Raw genomic sequence first — 21,968 nt, 5'->3', positions numbered from 1 at the left:
TGAATGAGCAATCAGTGAGAGACTACGCTAGCGCAGGGGGGGCAGAAAAAGAGCAAGTGACATACCAACTGCACACATTAATTGTAGAAGGAGGACTGAGGGAATTTGGTGATGGCATGAGTAAGGGAGAGAATGATGATAATGATGATGGTGATTAAACTGGATTCCCTTCCTAAGCCTCTTATAATATTTTGACCTGCTAAATCATAGAATTAAGCTTATGGTAGCAACAATTTGGACTTTGTCGCATGGAAATTCAAGAATAGTACTTTTTAAACCTATCCCATATTGCCCCATGTCATTGCTGTGTGCCTGATGACGGGCAAGCCTGTACTGAGGATATCCAGAGTATTAACACTGTGATGGCTGATTATTCAATAATATATGGGACACGGGAGCATGGGAAGATACAACTATATAGGCTATGCTGGAATATGCATCGTCTTGATTATCCTTCTGTGATGTTCCTCCAGAGCAGTCTTATGTTCCTGCTTAGGTAACGCCTAGGACTGTTGAAGACCTGAGGATTTAGGAAATGTCTTCTGGTCATTGGGGGGCAGTGTTGCACAGTAGAGGGAGTACAAATTGTGTGGTGAGAAAATTTATGTGTAATCCCTGGCAGTGGGACTGTCTCTTAACCCCAGGATTCCCAACCCTGGATAACCAGGGCATCTTCAGAATCGCCTGGAATTTCCTCTTAAAATATAGATTCTCCTACTCTATCCCTTGGGGATTCTGATTCAGTCAGTCTGGGATAGGGCCCCAAAATTGGTGTTTTGTTTTTTAACATTCTAGGTAGTTTTGATAGCTAAATTTGGGAAGTAGTGATTTAATCTTACTAGTCTCAGCTTTCATAGGATTTGAACATTAAATGAGAAAATACATCTGGCTTTTATAAACTTTAAATCACAATAAATTATTAGTTGTTAATTAGATGACTTCTTGAAATAAAATTTCTATCCCTCTTTAAAAGACCTCTTCAATTTCTCATCAGTTTGAAGCTTGACTATATGAGAGCATATTATATTTGTTTGATCTTTATACATTGTGATCGCAGAGAGAAAACTAATGAATTCTGTCCAATACATACACATAATACATAAAATATAAGATTAACTGGATGATAGTTTTAGATATTGAAGAGGTGATAGAAAGTAGAAGACCCTTGCTTAAATTTTTGTTAAATCTGAAAAATAAATGCCAGTTTTTAAAGATGGCAAGGAAATGTAAACAGAAATTGCTTCTATGTTTTTAAGACAAAACTCACATTTATTATTGACACTGTGATAATTTAATTTACAAATATATTCTGACTTCCCAACTTTAAGGCAATAGCTTAAGTTAAATACATTGTTCTCCTCTTCATCTCTTTCAATCCCAAAGCACTCAAACAAACAAACCAACACTGAAAAACTTTGTGTCAATAACAGAAATGGTGATTTTGAAACACATACTTCTCAAATAGTCATCCAAGTAAAAGAGATTTCAGCAGCTCAATACAATCTCTGTATAACAATATGCAGCATAAATGTCAGTTTATGTCAGACCTTGAAGCTTATAGCATGTTTTCACCAGTTTCAAAACCCTTATTCACAGTTTCTGCGTAGCAAGCATTACCCGGCCTTCTCAGTTCTGAGGGATGTTCTAATACGTAGGTCCACTGTATTTTATGACAGTACCACAGTATCTCCTTCCTTCTACCATCGCTAAATTTTCATCTCACGCTTCTTCAGCCCTGAGCCTGGATAACTTCCATGTTAATCTGTCCTGAGTCATGGGTTCTTCCCCTGGATCTGTGAGTCATCCAGAAAGGCCAAGGTGTTCCCCCAGGGAGCCATCCCGGTACATTCCTTCTGTACTTGATACCATCTGTAATTCCCTCCAGCCGGCACCAGTCACTTTAGACTATTAGCCTGAAGGTCATTCAGAAGATTTAAGTATATATTTGATTTGAGGAACCTGGGGTAGGAGTCCTTTTCCATAAGAGTATATATGATTTTTTGGGCTTCATCAAAACACGTGGGTGTTGGTGCTTTAATCTTCTTGGCTGTAGATTCTCGAGTGTGAAAGTCAATATTGATCTAAAAAGAAATCCTCATCAGTTCATATGCACTTCCAATTTATTGCATATTTTATGATGTCACTGTTGTTTTTGAAGCACCTCAAGACAGTGGCTTTAAACCCTCATTTAAGTCAGCTCAAATATCTCTTGAATGCCTATTCTAAACATACCTTATCCTAGGTGTGGAAGAGTTAAAAAGAAATAGCACAAAAAAGCAGAAATATCTTTGCTCCAAGTTAGCTCATAATATCTTTGGGAGGTGCAAAAGAGGCAGACATTATTTTTTAAATATCTGTAGAAGGTGATACGTGCATCAAAAAAAGTGATGTGCACATTTAAGATTTACAGGAGGAGAGGACACTTTGTGCAGAATGTTTGCTGCTTGAACCAGGAATATTTAACTGGAAGTGGGCATTACTACTAACTGGAAATAGTTCTGCTGCTGCAATCCATGTATTGCACTAATCTCTACTTTATCCTAATCCAAAACGAGCTAGCTCATTAAGGACCCCCTGACATGCGGTTCTGGTCAGTATCACCAGTACTCCTTACCCCACCCCATCACATTAGCTTGTTTTACAAAATCAATCTTTCATCCAATCTTTTCACAAATGTAGAAAATTAGATTATCATTGCGCTGAACTATATGAATACACTTAAATATATAGCAGTGAAAATCATAATACTCAAAAAGGATTTCATCTTGCTAGTATGTTGAATCTTATTCTATATCTAAGTTTCTTTACATATAAACCGATGGTAATGAACTAAATACTCACTTGTTTGGCAGCATCTGACTGCACAAATGCTTTATAGATTTTCTCCGCTTTGCAATGCAGAAGATCAGACTCTGTTTTTTTATAGTCTTCACAAGCCAGCCAGAATTCAATATTTTCCTCACTGAACTCAGACTTTAGGAAATTCCCAAAGATGTCTTGACCAGCTAAAAAGAAAGGGTGAGGGGTGAGATAAATTAATTGAGCCAATAAATGAATAACTTGAAGAAATTTACAAGAAGAGTACTGTGGCATATTCCCTGTGTACAAAGGGAAGAGGTGGGAGCTGCTGAAATGGCTGTGTCACCGTTTGTAGAGATGGGAAGGCCTTAGGGACCCCTTCGCTTATAGTCTGTCTGGGGTCAGACACGCTTGTCACAGGTACACAGCTGCTTAGAGGTGGGTGAGAGACTGCTTCACTTCCGTCTGCTGTTACATTACAATTCTGCTCTGCAGGTTACAGAACAATCTCTTTTCTTACGCTACCAGCTCAGCCAGAGTGCAGAGTATTTTAGGGAATCAAATATTGACAGAAGGCATGAACATCATGTTAATCATTAACAAATATAATTTCTCTATCCAACTCATATAAGTCAAAAGATGTGAGACCTGTATATTACCTATGTGCTCTATACTGCTTGGATATACTAGTGTTATTGAGGCTTTTCAGTGGGCCATTTCTACAGCATTGTTTGGCTGAATCATAACCTAAGTCAGATAACAAGCAGATGAACCAGGTTGAACTACTTGATCCCCGCGTGAAGCTCTGTAGGGTGTTTGGGGGGAGAAGGGGATCAGCTCACCCCGGATAGGGACAAGCTGCCCATCTATGCTGCTGAGCGAGGTCCTAATCCCAGCAGGATCCCAGTGGCCATGATGAGGGCTAGGACAAGCTGATCTCATTTCCCTGCTCTCATCAGAAACTCCCCGTGAGACCGTGTGTTTAAAAAGTCTTTTTATCATATCTGTGTTATAACGTGTCATGTTATGTATAATGCAATTTTATGCTGTGTGTCTCAACTGCCTTCAAGGCAGCAAGGCACTGTGTCTTTACTCTTGAGTCCCTGGTGCTTCTAAAATGCCTGCACATAAATGCCTGGGCTGAATGAGTGACAACACATGTACGAATGGAAAAAGTTATTAATTGACTGAGTGAATCCTACTCCTTACATCCAATGGTACAAAAATACATCCTTTAGGTAGCTTTCAGAATAGCAGTTCACATGTTGAGATGTTTGGTTTACTTTTTAAAACTTTAAACTTCAGAACCCCAGCATAATTTAAAATTTTGCTCCTATAATGATCCATGGAAACAGCTAGTTGCCTTGGCAGATTTTTCTAAAGGACAGTAGCAGAACTGAGTGCCGAGTCAACATTACGCCACGATGAGGCATAATATGCTGAAGCTATCAGTGCTGCAGAACAGCTAGAGTACAACTCTTCACACACCCTCCCGTCCAGAATACTATATTTTAATGAAGCCATTCCATCTGTTAGCATAAACCCAGAAACATTCAATGGTTAATCTATACTTACTTTGGTTGGCAAGAAGTTTTTCCAGAGATTCAGACCACTGCTTCACTTCATCAGCAGAGAGTCTACAGGGGACGACATTTACATAAATTAGTGTTTTTTTGCGTGTAAGCGCAAATGACATCAGAATGGCTGCTGCATTTTGATAACTTCACCAACTAAGACTCTACTTCTAATAAATTTTATTAAAATTTATCTATAAGAAAACAAAAATTTGCTTAGAATTACTATCATTACGAAAATATCTGCCAATAAAATGTGAAAACATCCAAATGTACTCCAACAGTATAATAAGTAGCAAATATATGCATGCACATTTGTATTTAATTTACATTGGTACTAAGGCAGCTTAATCTTATTAGGCTTGTTACTTAAAAGAAATGAAGTCCATTATGTGTAGTATTACTGCCTTGCTAGAATACAGAGCTAATGCACAGGCTGCTTATATAGTGATAGTTCCGTGTATTAGTGTACATACAGGTCCTTGGACTTGGAAGGTTTCATTCCAGATTCCAGATGTGGGATCATAGATCTCAGGTATGCTTTCACATCCATTCCACTACAAAAGACACAAAAGTAAATATTGATATTTCTTCAGAAGAATACAGTTTATTTGTAAAAAGAAAAGAGCATGAAGCAAATTTCTCCAAGGAATAAGGCCATAATAAAAATAGCTGATACAACATATTGCTATATTAAGAGTGAGCCAATTTTTATGAGCCAAAGTCTGGAAAAATTCCCACCTCATTTAATGCCCTGTCATGATTCATTTTTAAATACAACTGAATATACTTGTAACTCACAGCGGGTCATTGCCCTGATCTAGGTAAACTAAAGGCTCATATTTTCTTCCATTCATTCATTTGCAATTGTTCTGCCATTAAGGACCATCTAAGTCCAAATTTGCACAGTTAATGAACTTACAAAGTCTTTGGCCTCCTTTTTTGCATTTTGTCGTCTAGAAGCGAATGATCAGTTCCTTTCAGTTCCTGTGGATTAGCAGAGAGGAACACGCCTGGCATTTTGTCTAACCTTGGCGTGGAGATGGCTGCTGCTCGCAGGGCCCTCAGAAGGCAAGTGTCTGCTCGTCCACGTCTCTGCTGCCTTATATAGTGACGGCTGACAGGCCCTTGCCATTCAGATGAGTCTGTTTATCAAGTGATGTTACCACAGACACTGGAAGTTCCCCCTTTCTTGGTGTGTTGTGACGTGTATCTTGAAAAAAAAAAAAAAAAAAAAAAAGCTCACAGTGATGTTTTGTGGTTGAAACTTAACCAAGTGAGACTAGGTCACTTGATTATATAGAAAGAAAGAAAATTAGACCTACAGAGGTACAGAGGTGCACACACATATACCACATGTCTCTGAAGCCTCAGCAGGATCAGTCTTTGGTTCTAGGGGGTGCTTGTTTCTTCATAAAAACTGCATATTTCAATGAAATGTTTCATTTGGTGGATTTATTGTATCACACAGACTAGAGATGGGTCCCCTCAGGGCTTTGGATAGTCCTTGACTATAAAATTCATTTGATTACAGTATTTTAAAAAGGGCTTTATTTTTCTTTCAGAAAGCAATGTAAAGTAAATAAATACTTTTTTTTTTATTCGTGCAGTGCACACATCTGGTAGGAAGGAGAGTCATGAGAAGTTATCTTAACTTTTCCCTACTCCAAACCTCATCCCTTATTTCCATGGCAAGAAATTTTCATGTTACTGTTTTCCAGGGTGTGTGCTAAACACGCTGCTGGTGATATACAAGATGATTTTAAGGGGTGCATGAATTTTAATATTTATTAGAAATATAACTAATGTATCAAACTGGGGTTTTTTTGTATATTACCACTTAGGAAAGGAATAAAGTAAAATTAAAAACAAAACTATAAACACATAAAAGTATAGTTAACACAAAAATATGACATAATATGTAAACACACTGATACAAAAGAATTACACAGTATCAGGAGAAAAACTACTCATGGTAAAAATAAGAATATATTTGGCCAGGCCAATAGTGTACTCCTTAGGTGACGATCTTCCAAATTTCGGTAGTATCTCTGGAGAGATATAGCCTAGCTTTAATTAAAATTAAGAATTAAAATAAAAACCCAAGGAAATAGATGACTAATCACTGATCAGGGTAGAGGGGCTAGTGCAATATAAGCTCGTACGGAGTTTGTGTATAGAATGTGGTTTATTTATAGTGTCCAGTTTAGTTTAAACCTCTGTTGGTTTTTACCCCTGAAAAGACAAAACAAATTTTACTCAGAGAAGCTTCTGAAGGGATTAGGTAAACCTAACAAAAGGGAATTTTCCTGTCTTAGTTCTATCTTCAGGATAAAAAATATTTGTAGGAATCACATTTATATTTTAAAATGTACTTACTACACAGGCATGCACAAATATTATGCTGTATGTAGTAAGCATCAGTTGATGTTCGAAAGATAATGTGATACATTTAGGAAGAGAACTAGTGAGATAAGTTGGCCACTTTGGAAGTTACCCAGACAAAAATGATGGGGTTCAGAGACGGACGAATAAAGGCATTTGTTTGTGTGTTTCTTGTGGTTCAGTCCATACTTACTTTTCAGTTGAAATCTTCAGCATTGCTCATGTTTATTTATTTAATAACCTCTCATTCCTCTGGATAATTGTGGGTAAGTTATGTTAGAGAAAAATGATTTAAAGTTTATTTGTAAAGGCCACTATTATTACTCTCCAGATATACTGATAATTTCCAAAGCATGTTTCAGCAACAGTAGTTCCTTTGGATGTTAATAAGTATGATAAGGACTATGACACCAGCAGCAGCAAAGGTTCTGGGGCCACGTAAGTTTGGGAAATGTTGGGTTAAAGTTGAATAATTGATCAGGGCCGATCTTCTGAGAACCTTGAATATGTTAGTGCACGTTTGTCAGTCTCTAATAGGAGGGTGGAATGTGCAGCAGCGTCTTAACATTTCTGAGAACTGAACTCTCAGTAAGTAGGGAAAATAGTTGGCAGAAATAATGTTCTCTTGACACCACGTTAGGAAGCTGTGGTCTGAGAATGAAATAAATATTTGCCTCTTACATATTAATAATTCCTTAAACCTCCAACCTTTTGCTACCTCAGTATAGACTTTCAAGCTCAAGCATTTGCAAGCAAGTACAACTGTGTGCTTCAAAGCCCAAGTGGAGAATTAAGCTCCTGGTAGAGGGGGTCCATCTGAAATTCACAGTTGGCTGTTGAAGCCACCTCAGTGGCACAAAGGCTGCTTGGAAGCACCTGCAAAGCCTGTATGTACCAGAGCTGGGCAAATCTGGAGAAGCTGTAGCAGTAAGGCTGATAAGTCCATGGCAGGGCACGGGAGTTTCCTATCAATCACACGGAGTGTCACTGTCTGGTTCCTTTTTGTGAAAATCATTAAGAAAAGACGAGTGACCAAATAGTATCTTTACTGAAGCAATGGCTTTGGTTGAAATTGTAGAGGACTTGACAAAAGCCAATAGAATAAATAGTGGCTCTTACAAACATAATCTTGTTTGTACATTTCTTCTGTGAAATTGTGTTGTTGTTTTTTTAATAAATTTATTTTATTTTAATTTATTTTTGGCTGCGTTGGGTCTTCGTTGCTGCGTGCGGGCTTTCTCTAGTTGCGGCGAGCGGGGGCTACTCTCCGTTGCGGTGCGTGGGCTTCTCATTGCGGTGGCTTCTCTTGTTGAGGAGCACGGGCTCTGGGTGCGTGGGCTTCAGTAGTTGTGGCACGTGGGCTCAGTAGTTGTGGCACGTGGGCTCAGTAGTTGTGGCTCACGGGCTCTAGAGCGCAGGCTCAGTAGTTGTGGCGCACGGGGCTTAGTTGCTCCGCGGCATGTGGGATCTTCCCGGACCAGGACTCGAACCCGTGTCCCCTGCATTGGCAGGTGGATTCTTAACCACTGTGCCACCAGGGAAGCCCTGTGAAACTGTGTTTAAGTAACCAGGTTGCAGTGCTAAGGAAAGGAATACTTCATATGGTCTTCATGTTCTTTTTTAAAAAATTAGTACTTTATTTTTAGAGCTCTACAGCAAAATGGAGCTGAAAGTGCAGAGTTCCCACATACTCCCTCCACCTCCACAGCCTTCCCTACCATCAACATCTCGCATCAGTGTGGTATATTTGTTACACAATCAATGATGGACCTACATTGACATGTCATTATTACCCAAAGTCCTTCGTTTACATTGCGGTTCACTTTTGGTGTTGTACATTCTTTGGGTTTTGACAGATGTATAATGATATATATCTACCATTATAGTGTCATAAGAAGAGTTTCCCTGCATTAAAAATTCCAGTGTTATAATTTAAAATGTCTAGAAGATTGGTTTAATAAAACATTTCAGATTATGGCTATCAACTTCAATGGGGGTAAATTTTAATCTTTGCTGAGTTGATTTTCCATTTAGTTTCCACTCACTCCAACTGCCTGAATCCCTGTAGGGAATTCTTTGCTGAATGACTTTTTCAATCTTGACATTGATTAAACTGATGTTGGGCCTTTATAATATTGCTGACATTTTATTGTGGACATTAGGAATTATGGGGAAAAGGACAATAAGGAGTATGAGATTGTATTTTAAAAGTAGAAATATTTCTATGTGGTAAGACTCGGTGACATGAACAGAAATTTTGATCCACTGAAACAAAATATCTTGACTTAACAAACTTTAATTGTAGTCCTACAATGTATCAGACCTAAGTACTGCAGATAGAAAGATGAATGACTGTCTGTCCAAAGAGGGTCACAGTATAGTTGGGCAGACAGATGCTTAAGCAAGTCATCAGGGTGAAAAGTGCCATCAGAGGGGAATGTACTGAGGAGGGACTAGCTCTGAAAGTGTGGGACAGAAGAAAAGTGCTGTTAATAGAGATCCCAGAAATAAACCCACATACCTAGGTCAGTTAATCTTCTACCAAGGAGGCAAGACTATATAATGGAGAAAAGACAGTCTCTTTGGCAAGCAGTGCTGGGAAAGCTGTACGGCTGCATATAAATCAGTGAAGTTAGAACACACCCTCACACCCTACACAAAAATAAACTCAAAAAGGCTTAAAGACTTAAATATGAGACACGACACCATAAAACTCCTAGAAGAGAACATAGGCAAAAAACTCTCTGACATAAATCATAGCAATATTTTCTAAGGTCAGTCTCCCAAGGCAAAAGAAATGAAAGCAAAAATAAACAAGTGGGACCTCATCAAACTTATAAGCTTTTGCACAGCAAAGGAAACCATAAACAACATGAAAAGACAGCCTATGAACTGGGAGAAAATATTTGCAAATCATAAGACTGACAAAGGCTTAATTTAAAAAATATAGGGCCTTCCCTGGTGGCACAGTGGTTAAGAAACCACCTGCTAATGCAGGGGACATGGGTTCGAGCCCTGGTCTGGGAAGATGCCACATGCCACAGCAATTAATCCCACGTGCCACAACTACCAAGCCTGTGCTCTAGAGCCCGAGAGCCACAACTACTGAAGCCCACGCACCTAGAGCCCATGCTCCGCAACAAGAGAAGCCACCGCAATGAGAAGTCTGCGCACCACAACGAAGAGTAGCTGCCGCTCGCTGCAACTAGAGAAAGCCTGCGTGCAGGAACGAAGACCCAACACAGTCAAAAAATAATAATAAATAAATAAATAATTTTAAAAAAATATATACCATCAGCTCATCAATTCAGTATCAAAAAAACCAAACAACTCAATCAAAAAATGGGCAGAAGACTTAACTAGATACTTCTCCAAAGAAGACATACACATGGCCAACAGGAGCGTGAAAAGATGCTCAATATCACTAATTATTAGAGAAATGCAAATCAAAACTACGGTGAGGTATCACCTCACACCAATCAGAATGGCCATCATTAAAAAGTCTATAAACAATAAATGCTGGAGAAGGTATGGAGAAAAGGGAACCCTCTTGCACTGTTGGTGGGAATGTAAATTGGGGCAGCCACTATGGAGAACAGTATGGAGGTTCCTCAAAAAACTAAAAATAGAGTTACCGCATGATCCAGCAATCCCGCTCCTGGGCATATATCCAGAAATGAGAAGAACTCTATTCAAAAAGACACATGCACCCCAATGTTCATAGCAGCACTATTTACAACAGCCAAGACATGGAAGCAACCTAAGTGTCCATTGACAGATGAATGGATAAAGATGTGGCACATATATACAATGGAATATTACTCAGCCATAAAAAGCAAAATATTACCATTTGCAGCAGCATTTTTGGACCTAGAGATTATCATACTAAATGAAGTAAGTCAGACAGAGAAAGACAAATACCATATTAAATATATCACTTACATGTGGAATCTAAAAATAGTACAAATGAACTTATTTACAAAACAGAAACAGACTCACAGACATAGAAAACTAACTTATGGTTACCAAAGAGGAAAGGAGGTGGAGGGATAAATTAAGAGTATGGGATTAACAGATACCCACTATCATGTATAAAATAGATAAACAACAAGGATTTACTGTAGAGCACAGAGAACTACATTCAGTATCTTGTAATAGTCTATAATGAAAAGAATGGAAATAAAAGAATATATGTATATATGTGTGTGTATATGTATACATATACACACACATACATAACCGAATCTCTTTGCTGTACACCTGCAACTAGCACAATATTGTGAATCAACTATACTTCAATTAAATTAAAAAAAGCGCTGTTGCCATTTACTACAAAGTCAACATGTACTCTTCTGCCTGTTTCTGCATTCAAGATCAGCACCCCTTGGAAAGTACAAAAAACTGCAGTGGAGAAACTGGTCTTCAGCAAGTAGACACACCTCTTACATGCATGAAGACCATGGAAGAATGGATCTGAAGATGCAAAGCTTTGCAGAGTTTAAAAGAGGCTCTGAAAGACTTTGCTGAATTAGCATAACCTCTCACTGGTTAAGGAAGTAAGACAAAGGGTCACTACCTGGGTCTGTTTTGGCTCCTTCACTCTCCAGGCTTGTGGGTAGGGCTACTGACAGTGTTACAGCTACATTTCATAGAGTTTATTTGAAAAGCTTCAACAAATGTGAATTTGGAAGGATTTTTCTCTGTGTCCAGGTAAAACGTCGGTGGGGACATTGATACCTACGTTATATCATTTATGAATAAAAGGATTAAACATTTTAGACTTGTTTACAATTTTATTTTCTAAATGAAGAAATCAACTGATAGGTTTTAGTAAGAGAAGATCTTTGCAACTTGGGGAAATTCAGTTATCTTCAGTAATTGCAAACTGAGCAAGATAAGAATCTAGTTTCTTTTTCTCACCCTGTTCTAATCTGCTTAGAGTAAACACCGAACACCCCCTTTCTATAATTTAAGAGGTTATAAGAAAATCGAATGTGGGACCTTCAGTGAACTGGGCTCATGTGATCCTGTAAACCTCACTCACGCTAGATCTTATCTTACCAATAACATTCTCATTAATAGGCCCATCTTTCCAGTTATTCTTCATTAATGTTATCTCTGATATACTTCCTGCATATTGGATTCATTTTCATTTATTTTCACCCTATGATTTATAATCATTTCAACAAGGAAGAGTAGTCATGTCAGACTCTGTTTGATTATGCTTTGCAAATAAAATTGGGCAAGTACTAAAGCAAGTGTCTTATTCACAAGTTCAGATAAATGGAAACTGTGCTATAAGAACATTGATACAATATTTGCAGTTGGACTGGAATGTTCTGTTACATGACACAGGACATAAATGCAAAAGCAAAGATGCTCAAAGTCAGCCTGGAGAGGCCATTTGTAAAGGAAGTTTTTCAAATTTCTAATAACATGATTCCAGTGATTTGCCTTTGCCTTTACTACACATTAAAATGGTTAACAATAGTGATTTATATCCTCTGTTTTTCTCCATTAATTACGTGATTTTCCTCAAAGAATCTATCTTGCCTGACATATTCTGTCCTTTCCAAAGCCATGTCACTCATTTCTTGTGACTATCCTAACTGCATTTTTTTCCATGTCTTTCCTAATGTTTTGCTTTTGTGTTTATTTACATTTTTTTTTTTTTTTTACCATGTATGGAGGTCAGACCCACTGGACATTTATTTCATCCTAAATGTCATACACTCAAAATAAGTCATAATCTTCCTTCTTAGGTGAATAGCTTTAAGTCAGTGGTGACCACTCTAGCGTGATTCTACTACTTTTGTGGGTCAAGTGGTCTGTGGTCCTCCACAGTTTCCTGTGCCTGTACTTTTCAAGTAGGCTTGATTCATTATCCCATTTTTCCTTTTTTAAAAAAAAATTAAATGAAAGCTTTTGTGCCCGTTAAATCCTAGTGAAGTGCTAATCTTGCTGCATTTCAAAGGGCTGTGGGTTCAATACCAAGCTCTAACTTTGGCCTGATTTGTGAGGTTGATTGTATCTCAGCTCACTTTTTGCCAGTTTCCTCTGTGTAGAAGTCAAAGGGGATCCTTAAGCAGCTTGCTGCTATGACAGTGGCATAGGGAGATTTTTCTCCCTTTGAGATTCTACAGTGATCAAGACTAGACAAAAATTAGGATTTAGATGGAATTTGTTATAGGTAGTATGTTTTCCACTTTTATTTCCAGGTTAGAGCCCTTTGCCTAGACTTCTTCTTCTTAGAAGTCAGTGAATTTGGCAACCCAACTGCTCCAAAGGCAGGGCTCCTGGCATTCACTGGGCCAGTCTTCCACACTGTTCCTTTCTCTATCAATATTTATTTGTCATGGGCCTCTATTGCTTTTAGCTAGTGTATTTTTGCAAACTAATACGTTAGACAAACATACAAATGTTCAGATGTTAATGATGTGGAAATATCACAGACTATTTCTGCCAACCCCAATCTAATTTTCTCGCCATCTGCTTTTTAGAGATACTCATAGCTGGAAATATTGATCACTCCCAACTGCAGACCTTATCCAGCTCTGGTTTCTAAGCCAACCCACGATGAGGCTGGAAAGCACTGAGTTATTTACGTTTGAATTAGGAGTGGTGGAAAGCTTCTGTTGTGGAGTCTATTGTTAAGATGGGATTTTCATGATTGCAAGTGTCAGGAACCCCATTTTGACTATTCAGTTGCTCAGGCAAACAGGAAGATAATTGGAGTATCCTGGGAGTACCTCGGGTAATAAAAGGAAATGTTGAACAAACTAAGCCTTTGAAGGTCAGCTAAGCTTAAGCTGGGCCTCAGAACGTTTATAAATTATGAATTTGCTTTAGAACAGGAATACCTACAGACTGAGGACACATGGCTGCCCCCAACTGGGAAAGTTATATTGAAAAATTCCAAAGGTAGCCGACTCCTGAAGTGTAAATAGCCCCTCTTGTAGTCTCTTCCTATCTCTGTTTTCTTCTCCTATGTATTTTGTTTTGTTTTCAGTTGGATTTGTAGAAGCAGAAAACCAGGACAATATATTTGGTGGGAACTCGAGGTTAGAACAAGCACATAATCTTATTTTATCGTTTGTCTCAGATGATACGGAAGATCAGGGTACATAAACTTACAAACTGCTCTACACTTCTGTTATTTTCTTTGGGAAAATCAGGTAATTTCTACTGTGAGAAATTTTTGTCTTCTTTTTTTTTTTTTTTTTACCATTGTGAGGTTTTAAATTCTACCTCATCTTGATTTGGTGTCTTGTTTGTGACTCTCTGGCTTTTTCCCCTTGTGATTCTGTTTTGCCCAGGCTCTTAGTTGAGACAGGGAGATCTTAACACACGGAAGACAGTGCACAGAACTGTTAAAGCAGCCTGGCTTGTGTGGGAGTTTGTTCCATTCTCCTAGCCTGGGGTTTCTTTTCTCACATTTTGTTTAAGCGAGATGGAGGTATATTTGCCTCCCCGCATGAAAGGGTGAGCGGGCAGTGCAGGCAAAGTGAGGTGACGAGTACAGCTTACACTGAATTACAGCAGGAGGGTGGACATGTGCAAGAAGGCAGGGAAGCTGGGTCAGAATGGGACAAGGATTCAGATGTCCCAGTGGGGCTGGCGGTGTCCATGATGATCTCTGGAACCAATCTGTCCCTCTCCTGACTGCACCGTTCACCACGGGACAGCAGTTGATTCCTGAGGAAACTGAAACCTCTTTACAGCATGGTGGCTGTATCATAAATTACATGATCCTGTCCAGTCCTAGAAGCCACATTCTTTAAAACAACTGTCTTGGGTTTCCCTGGTGGCGCAGTGGTTGAGAATCTGCCTGCCAATGCAGGGGACACGGGTTCGAGCCCTGGTCTGGGAAGATCCCACGTGCCGCGGAGAAACTGGGCCCGTGAGCCACAATTACTGAGCCTGCGCGTCTGGAGCCTGTGCTCCGCAACGGGAGAGGCCGCGACAGTGAGAGGCCCGCGCACCGCGATGAAGAGTGGCCCCCGCTCGCCGCAACTAGAGAAAGTCCTCACACAGAAGCGAAGACCCAACACAGCCATTAATAAATAAATAAATAAAATTAAAAAAAAAATAGGCTTCTATTAAAAAAAAAACTGCCTTATAGATGGTTACATTTATAATTCATCCTTTACATCTTTCAGTGAATCGTTACTCACCTTGCACAGACAATGAAACGCTTCTGAGAAGATCTAAAAATGAGACTTTCCCCCTTTGTACAGAATTCCCTCTGATTTGGGACAGTTTCAAAGACAATGGAGTAATGCCAGGAATACCGGGAAAATGTCTCCCTTTCCCTTCTCTTTTTATGAGCAGAGTTGTTTTACACAGTATATCACTTCAGAACTAACGATGAAAGAGGTTTGCCATGTTGAGGTTGTTTTGTTTTGTTTTGTTTTGTTTCCTGGCAGAAACCATACCCAAGTATCGAATCAAACCTCAGTCAATCCACAGGTAGGAGGTCTGGGCAGCTGAGGGTGTCTCTAAAACCAGAGGGTCATTTGACTGCAGAGCTGCTGGAAGATGAGGATACAGACACAGGTGTCTGTGGTCTCATAGAAAACGTAAAGTATTTGTGATTACATCAAACTAAAGTCTACTTTAACCACAGCCCAACTCAGTGGCAATAACTGATATTAGCCAACGATTAAACTGTACCAAATATTACATAGCAAGTAGGCCATTATCCACATTTGTTTATTCTTTCTCAGAAACACTGTTCAGTCCCCCTTTCCTAATTTGCTTTTTTGTCCTAAAACCCTTGTATTTTTGTACCCAAACACTCTTTTCTTCCCTTTTCTCCCCTCCCTTCCCCTCTTTATCTTCCCTAATTTCATTGGCTTCTGAATGTGCAGATGGACTATGGCTACCTGATTTCACTGTGAAACCTTTACCTTTATTCACTTTCTTTGTGAAATTAGAAGAAAGAAAAGAGCAAGTCATCGGTTAGTTGAAAGCTTCGGGTTTCTGAGGGCTCTGTCTCCCAAGCTCCAATAGAATCTATAGTCTTTCAGTCATATAATCTACAAGCAACGCAAATTTCTTCTAAACCAACTTCTGTTTTGTTTTTTTTTACATGATTATAATGTATAAGAATGAGGCTGTTTTGCTCAAATGTCCAGAACAATGCCTGGCACATACAAGGTACCAAAAAAAGCTAGTTGAATAAGGGGTCAAGGGCTGAGGCTTACACTAATTTCTTCAACTATTCAACAAATATTTACTGAGTGCTTAGTGCATACTAGTTGCTCAGGTAAGTATTAGGGAATCTAGGGGCAAATCTTTTTCTGGAGAGAGACAAATAAATGAGAAATTTCAAAACTCGTGTACAATGTAGGGTTTAGCACAGGGTATTCTAGGGACGGATGTAAAGTGTCACCTAACCCAGTATCAGCAGGGTCATGAAACATGTATTCATTCAACAGATAATACTTAGTATGTGCCGGTTACTGTTCCAGGCACGTTGAGAGAGGCCAGGCTCAACTGGCATATGTCTTTGTCCTTTGCCCCTGCCCTTTCTGTCATCTGCCAGCTGCAGTCTTGCCACCATGAGCTTTCAAAGGGTGAAAGCCAGAGGCTGAGGATGGCAGAGCAGAAATACAGAGGGGCCTGGGGCTCCGGGGCAGCCGCAGGGCCACAGCGGCAGCTCGGGCAGCAGCCCCTCCAGATCTCTTGTGCAAGAGAAAAAGAAAACGACCGAACTCCGTTGTCTCACCGCGTTAGGTTACTCTCTCCGTTCTTATCGTTTTAAAATATATAGTCTGTGTGATTTTTTTGCTATTGCTGTTTCAGTTTGTTTTTATATTCCTCCTGATTAGTTTGAAGGTTTGTTTTTTTGTTCTAGTGGTTATCTTTATGACTTTACGTTATGCACTTTAACTTTTACTGCTTTAAATGGGGTCTGTTACTGACTATGAATTATCATCCCATTCGTATATTCTGCTTTCCCTAATTCTCTCCTTTCCCTTTACCATACAGCGTTGTTAGATGATATTTTCTCAGCTTCTCTTGTAATACTTGCAAATACGTCTACCAGTATAACTTATCTTTGAGTTATCATTTGCCACACAGCAGTGAAAGAGAAGAAAATCAGCTTATCTCCCATTACCTCTGCCCTTCTTTCCCTTTCCAGCTTTTGCTAGTTGGAGCATCAGTCTCTGGGCGATTGGGACATGAGGGAAGGGTGAAGGGATATGGGCTCCCACCTTTCTGGAGGGAGTTCATGCTCCAGAGAGAGAAGAAGCAGTGAAAACCATTTTGTCTCGTTGCTTTCAGCAACAGTTGTGCACTGTAGGCTTCTTTTCACAAAGCCATATGGGCAGCTTCACACAGCAGAGTGCTGGAGATTTCATTCAGCTTTTCAAGACCAGGTGCCCAACCCCTGTGCAGCAAAAGCACAAAGCAGGTGTCCTATGTGGAAAACCGGCTGTGTGCTGGGGACTCCTTTACATTCTAATCCATTATGCCAGCCCACGTGGAAGCACTGCGAATATCTTCTCCACTCCTGGGTTTTCTCTGCCTGCTGCAAAACCCTCTGTTCCGCCTGGGCCTGGCTGTGGCAAAGAAAATGGCTGATGATCTCAGCCCACCTATGAAGGGCTCTTCCCTTTCTGAATTTTCATTCATCTAGTCCTCTTTGCTTCTATAATCATCTGTTATCTTTAAAAATATGACGGGCAATGACCTGGAGGTCCAGTGGTTAGGACTCCGCACTTCCGCTGCAGGGGGCCCAGGTTCGATCCCTGGTCGGGGAACTAAGATCCTGCAAGCCTCACGGTGTGACCAAAATAAAAATAAAAATAAAAATATGACATGTGTTTGAAATTACTATCTTGAAAAGATATCTGCACCCCCATGTTCATAGTAGCATTGTTTACAATAGCCAAGACACGGGAACAACCTAAGTGTCCATTGATGGATGACTAGATAAAGAAAATGTTATCTGTGTATCGATAATGGAATATCATTCAGCCATGAAAAAGAAGATCCTGCCGTTTGCGACAACATGCGTGAAACTTGAAGACATTATGCTAAGTGAAATAAGTCAAACAGAGAAAGACAACACTGTATGATCTCACTTATAAATGGAATCTAAAAAAAACACAACTCATAGATACAGAGGACAGATTGGTGGTTGCCAGAGGGGGGGGGGGAGGATGGGGTGTGGAGGAAATGGGTGAAGGAGGTCAAAGGTACAAACTCCCAGTTATGAGATAAATAAGTCCTGGGTATGTAAGGTACAACATGGTGACTATAGTTAACGGTGCTGTATTGTATATTTGAAAGTCGCTAAGAGAGTAGACCTTAAAAGTTCTCATCACAAGAAAAAATTATGTAACTGTGTGGGGTGATGGATGTTGACTGAGCTTATTGTCGTGACCATTTTGCAATATATGCATGTATTGAATCACTGTTGCACACCTACGACTAATTCAGTCTTACATGTCAGTTATATTTCAGTAAGCCTCAGGGTGGGGAGAAACTAAACATTTAAAGAGTAAAACTTTTAAGAAGTCCTTACTGAAAAAAACTGATGTTTTTGGTATTTTTCTTTTTGTATTTTCCTAGTTGTTGCATCAGGAGCCGTGTCCTACCACTCCCCGTTATACTCTACAGAAACAGCATTCTGAACCCTTAAAGATTTAGTGAAATTATCAATACGTACTGGGATTCCCAGCTGAACTGGCCTTTGTCTGGAGCCTCAGGAAGAAGTACTGCTGCCTCACAGCTTTCCGAGGCCAGAGCACTTTTCCTGTCATGTTATTTCAAAAGAGGCACTGCTCACTGCTATCCTACCACTTGCAGTTTCTTTAAAACTATGAAAAGAATAGCTTGTCAATAGCTAGAACATGTGCAAAAAAAGGAGGCAAGCAAAGATTATAGGAAGGCCAAGGGAGCATTGCACCAAGCTTACTGTCCTGTCCACACGCTCAGGACACGAGTCTGTGGGTCTGGTTATCGCAGCTCACTTTTACTTACACACCTCCCCATTCCAACCCCAGCTCCCGAGGACATAGATGCTATTGAGCAGTCTGGTTAGGAAAATTGTGTCATTTAATCTTCAAAGCAATTCATGCAGTCTATATGATTATCAATACTTCCATTTTAGATAAGGAGATGGAGGCTCAGGGGGATTAAATAACACGCCCACCATCACACAGCTGGTCCATGTAATTAAGACCATGAGAAGGAAGAGACTCCTTCCCCACCCCCTGCGCAGGCCCTGCCTGTTCCTGCCCTCTGAGCCAAGGACTAGCTGTCTCTTGAGAACCGGTCTTGCTTCACACTGCTGGCGGTCTGTTTAGTGGTGTCCGCTCCCAGCCCTCACTTCATCCCCCAGATCTCTGGAGGCCTGGCGGTGCCCTCCTCCTGCAGGCCTTCACGTACTGGGGAAAACCTCCGTGTTCCCTTCACTCTACTTTCATTTCTGTTCCTTCCCCTTTTGAAGGGAAAGAAACACACACACACACACACCCTTAATGCTTCTAAAAAAGAAAATCAAAATCTCCCATCTAAAGTGATTTTTCCCACTTTTATTTTTTTCTTTTTTGGTCTCAGTGACAGGATATTTTACATCCCAGTTAAGGTTCCTCTGTTGATCTATGAAATTTTAAGTTTTTATATCTTGAGGCTCTGCCTATAATTCTCTTTTCAGGAATTGTGATGAATGGGACACACACACACACACACACACACACACACACACACACACACGCTATTTTCTCCCTTGAGGTTTAGTCTTAATTGTGTAATATGACATTATCCCATCCAGTTGCATTTTTCATTTTGGATATTGTAGTTTCCATCAAAAATTAAAAGTTAAAAAATTTTAATTTGTGCCTTTTTATATCTTCTGTATCTTTCCTTAACATCTTCAATCTTCTAACTTCTTAACCGTATAGGTTGCAGTTATAATGACTGTTTTGACGTTATTGTATATTAGTTGTGTTATTTGTATCATTTCTGGAGAAGTTGCAACTGATTGGGTTTTGTTATCATCATGGCTTGTATTTTCCAGGCTTCTTGCATACCTGGTAGTTTTTGATAGGATGCCAGAAGTTACGATTTTACCTTTTCAGGTGCCACATATTTTTTCATTCTTATAAATATTCTTAGACATGGTTAAGTTACTTGAAAGCATTTTGATTTTTCCAGGTTAGGCTTTCTTTTTTTTAAATAAATTTATCTATTTATTTACTTTTGGCTGCGTTGGGTCTTTGTTGCTGCGCGCGGGCTTTCTCTAGTTGCGGTGAGCAGGAGCTACTCTTCAGTGTGGTGCGTGGGCTTCTCCTTGCGGTGGCTTCTCTTCTTGCAGAGCACGGGCTCTAGGCACGCGGGCTTCAGTAGTTGTGGCTCACAGGCTAGGTTGCTCGCGGCATGTGGGATTTTCCTGGACCGGGGCTTGGACCCGTGTCCCCTGCATTGGCCAGCGGACTCTTAACCACTGCGCCACCAGGGAGGTCCCCAGGTTAGGCTTTCTTAGGTGGGATCAAAGTAGCGTTTTGTCACAGTTTAATTTTTTCCTGCTTCTGAGGCAAGAAGTAGTAGCACTCCCTTTGTAGTACTCTACTGAATATCCTTTGAGATTTTAGGTCTTCCACTCTGGCTCTTGGGACTAATTCTGTCTTGTGCTTTTAAGTGACCTCCTTCCTTGGCCTCTGGTAGTTTCATTACAGACAAGCGCTTATCAATAATCAACTGACGCAGAACCCTCCGCAACCTAGAGAGTCATTTCTCTGTGTAGCTGGTTCTTTTCTGGGTTTTCCCTGCTGACCCTAACCGCTCTGCTTTCCCTGTGCCTCCACTGTTCCCTCCTGGACTCGGGGAGACTGCCCAGCTCTGCCGGGGGCCTCCAGCACGGCCGCTTGCCCCAGCAGCCAGCTGTGCCCTCACGAGCTACCTCATTCCCCATCTCCAGGTGTCGCCATTCTTTCTTGTCTGATGTCTTGAGAGCCCTAGAATAGCAGGTCTTTGGATAAAGAAATTCCCAGCTTGGTGACATCCTTAAATCCACTGACCATAGTTTTTGTGTCATTTTTATGTGGATAGAAGTGTTACCTAGTCCTGACTCCTTCTTGCTATGACATTGCATGTTGACAATAATCCATTCATGTCAAAATTTTATTCTTCATTCATACATTCATTTGATTACTATTTTGACCTTAAGAGCACTACCATGCTGATCTTATTGCACTTATTGATGAATATAATATAATGTCTTATTTATAATATAATATAATGAATGTACTGATTATCAAGTGACCTGGATTTACACAGTTTTTAAAGTTGAAGTGTTGGACTTTGTCTCTGGCATGATGCATCTGAGGTCTAAAAGAAGTAGTATAAGTGAACAAATTGGCCCATACCGGTCAAATGACTAGTCTGAAGTCAGCCAGCGCGTCACTGTCCGAGGCAGGTGGCTCTCGGGAGCATGATTTCCAATCACTTGTCCTAACCTCCAGACCACGCTTTCCATCATTTAAAACCCTGCTCACGGTTAAGGAAGAACTGTTTGCTTTGTTTGCGTACTTAGGTCAAATGGTAACTCCCAAGTCTGGATGTGTCACAGGTAGATCTAGAAATTCATTCATAGAATAGCATATACCAGTTTCCCCTTCTTATCACTGCAGGAAATAACAATTACATTTGCAATCGTTCGACCATAAAAGAAACCTTGCCCATGGTACAGGCATCTGAAAATGAAATCGCATTCAAGACTGATTTGAGGTAGTGGATCCTTCAGTATTGTGATCTGGAAAGGGATAAACTCAGGGACGTAAAGTGACCTGGAAGAGGCTGGGTATCAGGAGGCTTCAGCTATGCTCTCAGTGGCACAACTCTCTGTGTCAATTTTTCATTTGTTTATATACACCAGTGATTCCAAAGAAATATTACCCTAGGCCACACATGCCCATTTTTTCCCTTCAGATTTGGTGTAGAAGTCATTTTATACCACTCATAAAAGTAACAATGATAGCTGATAATAAAGTGAGATAACAGATGTAAAATCATCTCAGACATTTTAGATCACTTGATCTAATCTTTAACATTATCCTTTGAGACAGATGTCATTATCCCCATTTAACAAATTAGACAGCTGAGTTTCAAAGAGATTAATTTTCTAACCGGAAGGGTCAAAACTTGGAATAGAACTGAAGTCTGACTTCAGAGTTTGTGCTTGTTCCATGGTTTTCA

The 21,968-nt window shown here is 40.0% G+C and overlaps 1 protein-coding gene across 1 annotated transcript; it reads right to left on the bottom strand.

Moving 5' to 3' along the window:
• Positions 1-1,268: 1,268 nt before the first annotated feature.
• Positions 1,269-5,435, bottom strand: RGS1 (regulator of G protein signaling 1). Its single transcript, XM_007191165.2, has 5 exons — positions 5,296-5,435; positions 4,850-4,930; positions 4,375-4,436; positions 2,842-3,005; positions 1,269-2,081 (listed from the first exon to the last, which is right to left on the bottom strand). The coding sequence occupies exons 1-5, from the start codon at positions 5,391-5,393 to the stop codon at positions 1,896-1,898; spliced, it is 591 nt and encodes a 196-aa protein (XP_007191227.2). The 5' UTR covers positions 5,394-5,435; the 3' UTR covers positions 1,269-1,895.
• Positions 5,436-21,968: the final 16,533 nt, after the last annotated feature.

The sequence above is a fragment of the Balaenoptera acutorostrata genome, chromosome 1 (genome assembly GCF_949987535.1).
Source record: "Balaenoptera acutorostrata chromosome 1, mBalAcu1.1, whole genome shotgun sequence".
Classification (NCBI taxonomy): Eukaryota; Metazoa; Chordata; class Mammalia; order Artiodactyla; family Balaenopteridae; genus Balaenoptera; species Balaenoptera acutorostrata.
Note: the sequence above shows the minus strand (reverse complement) of the source record. Positions and strands in the feature narration are given on the sequence as shown.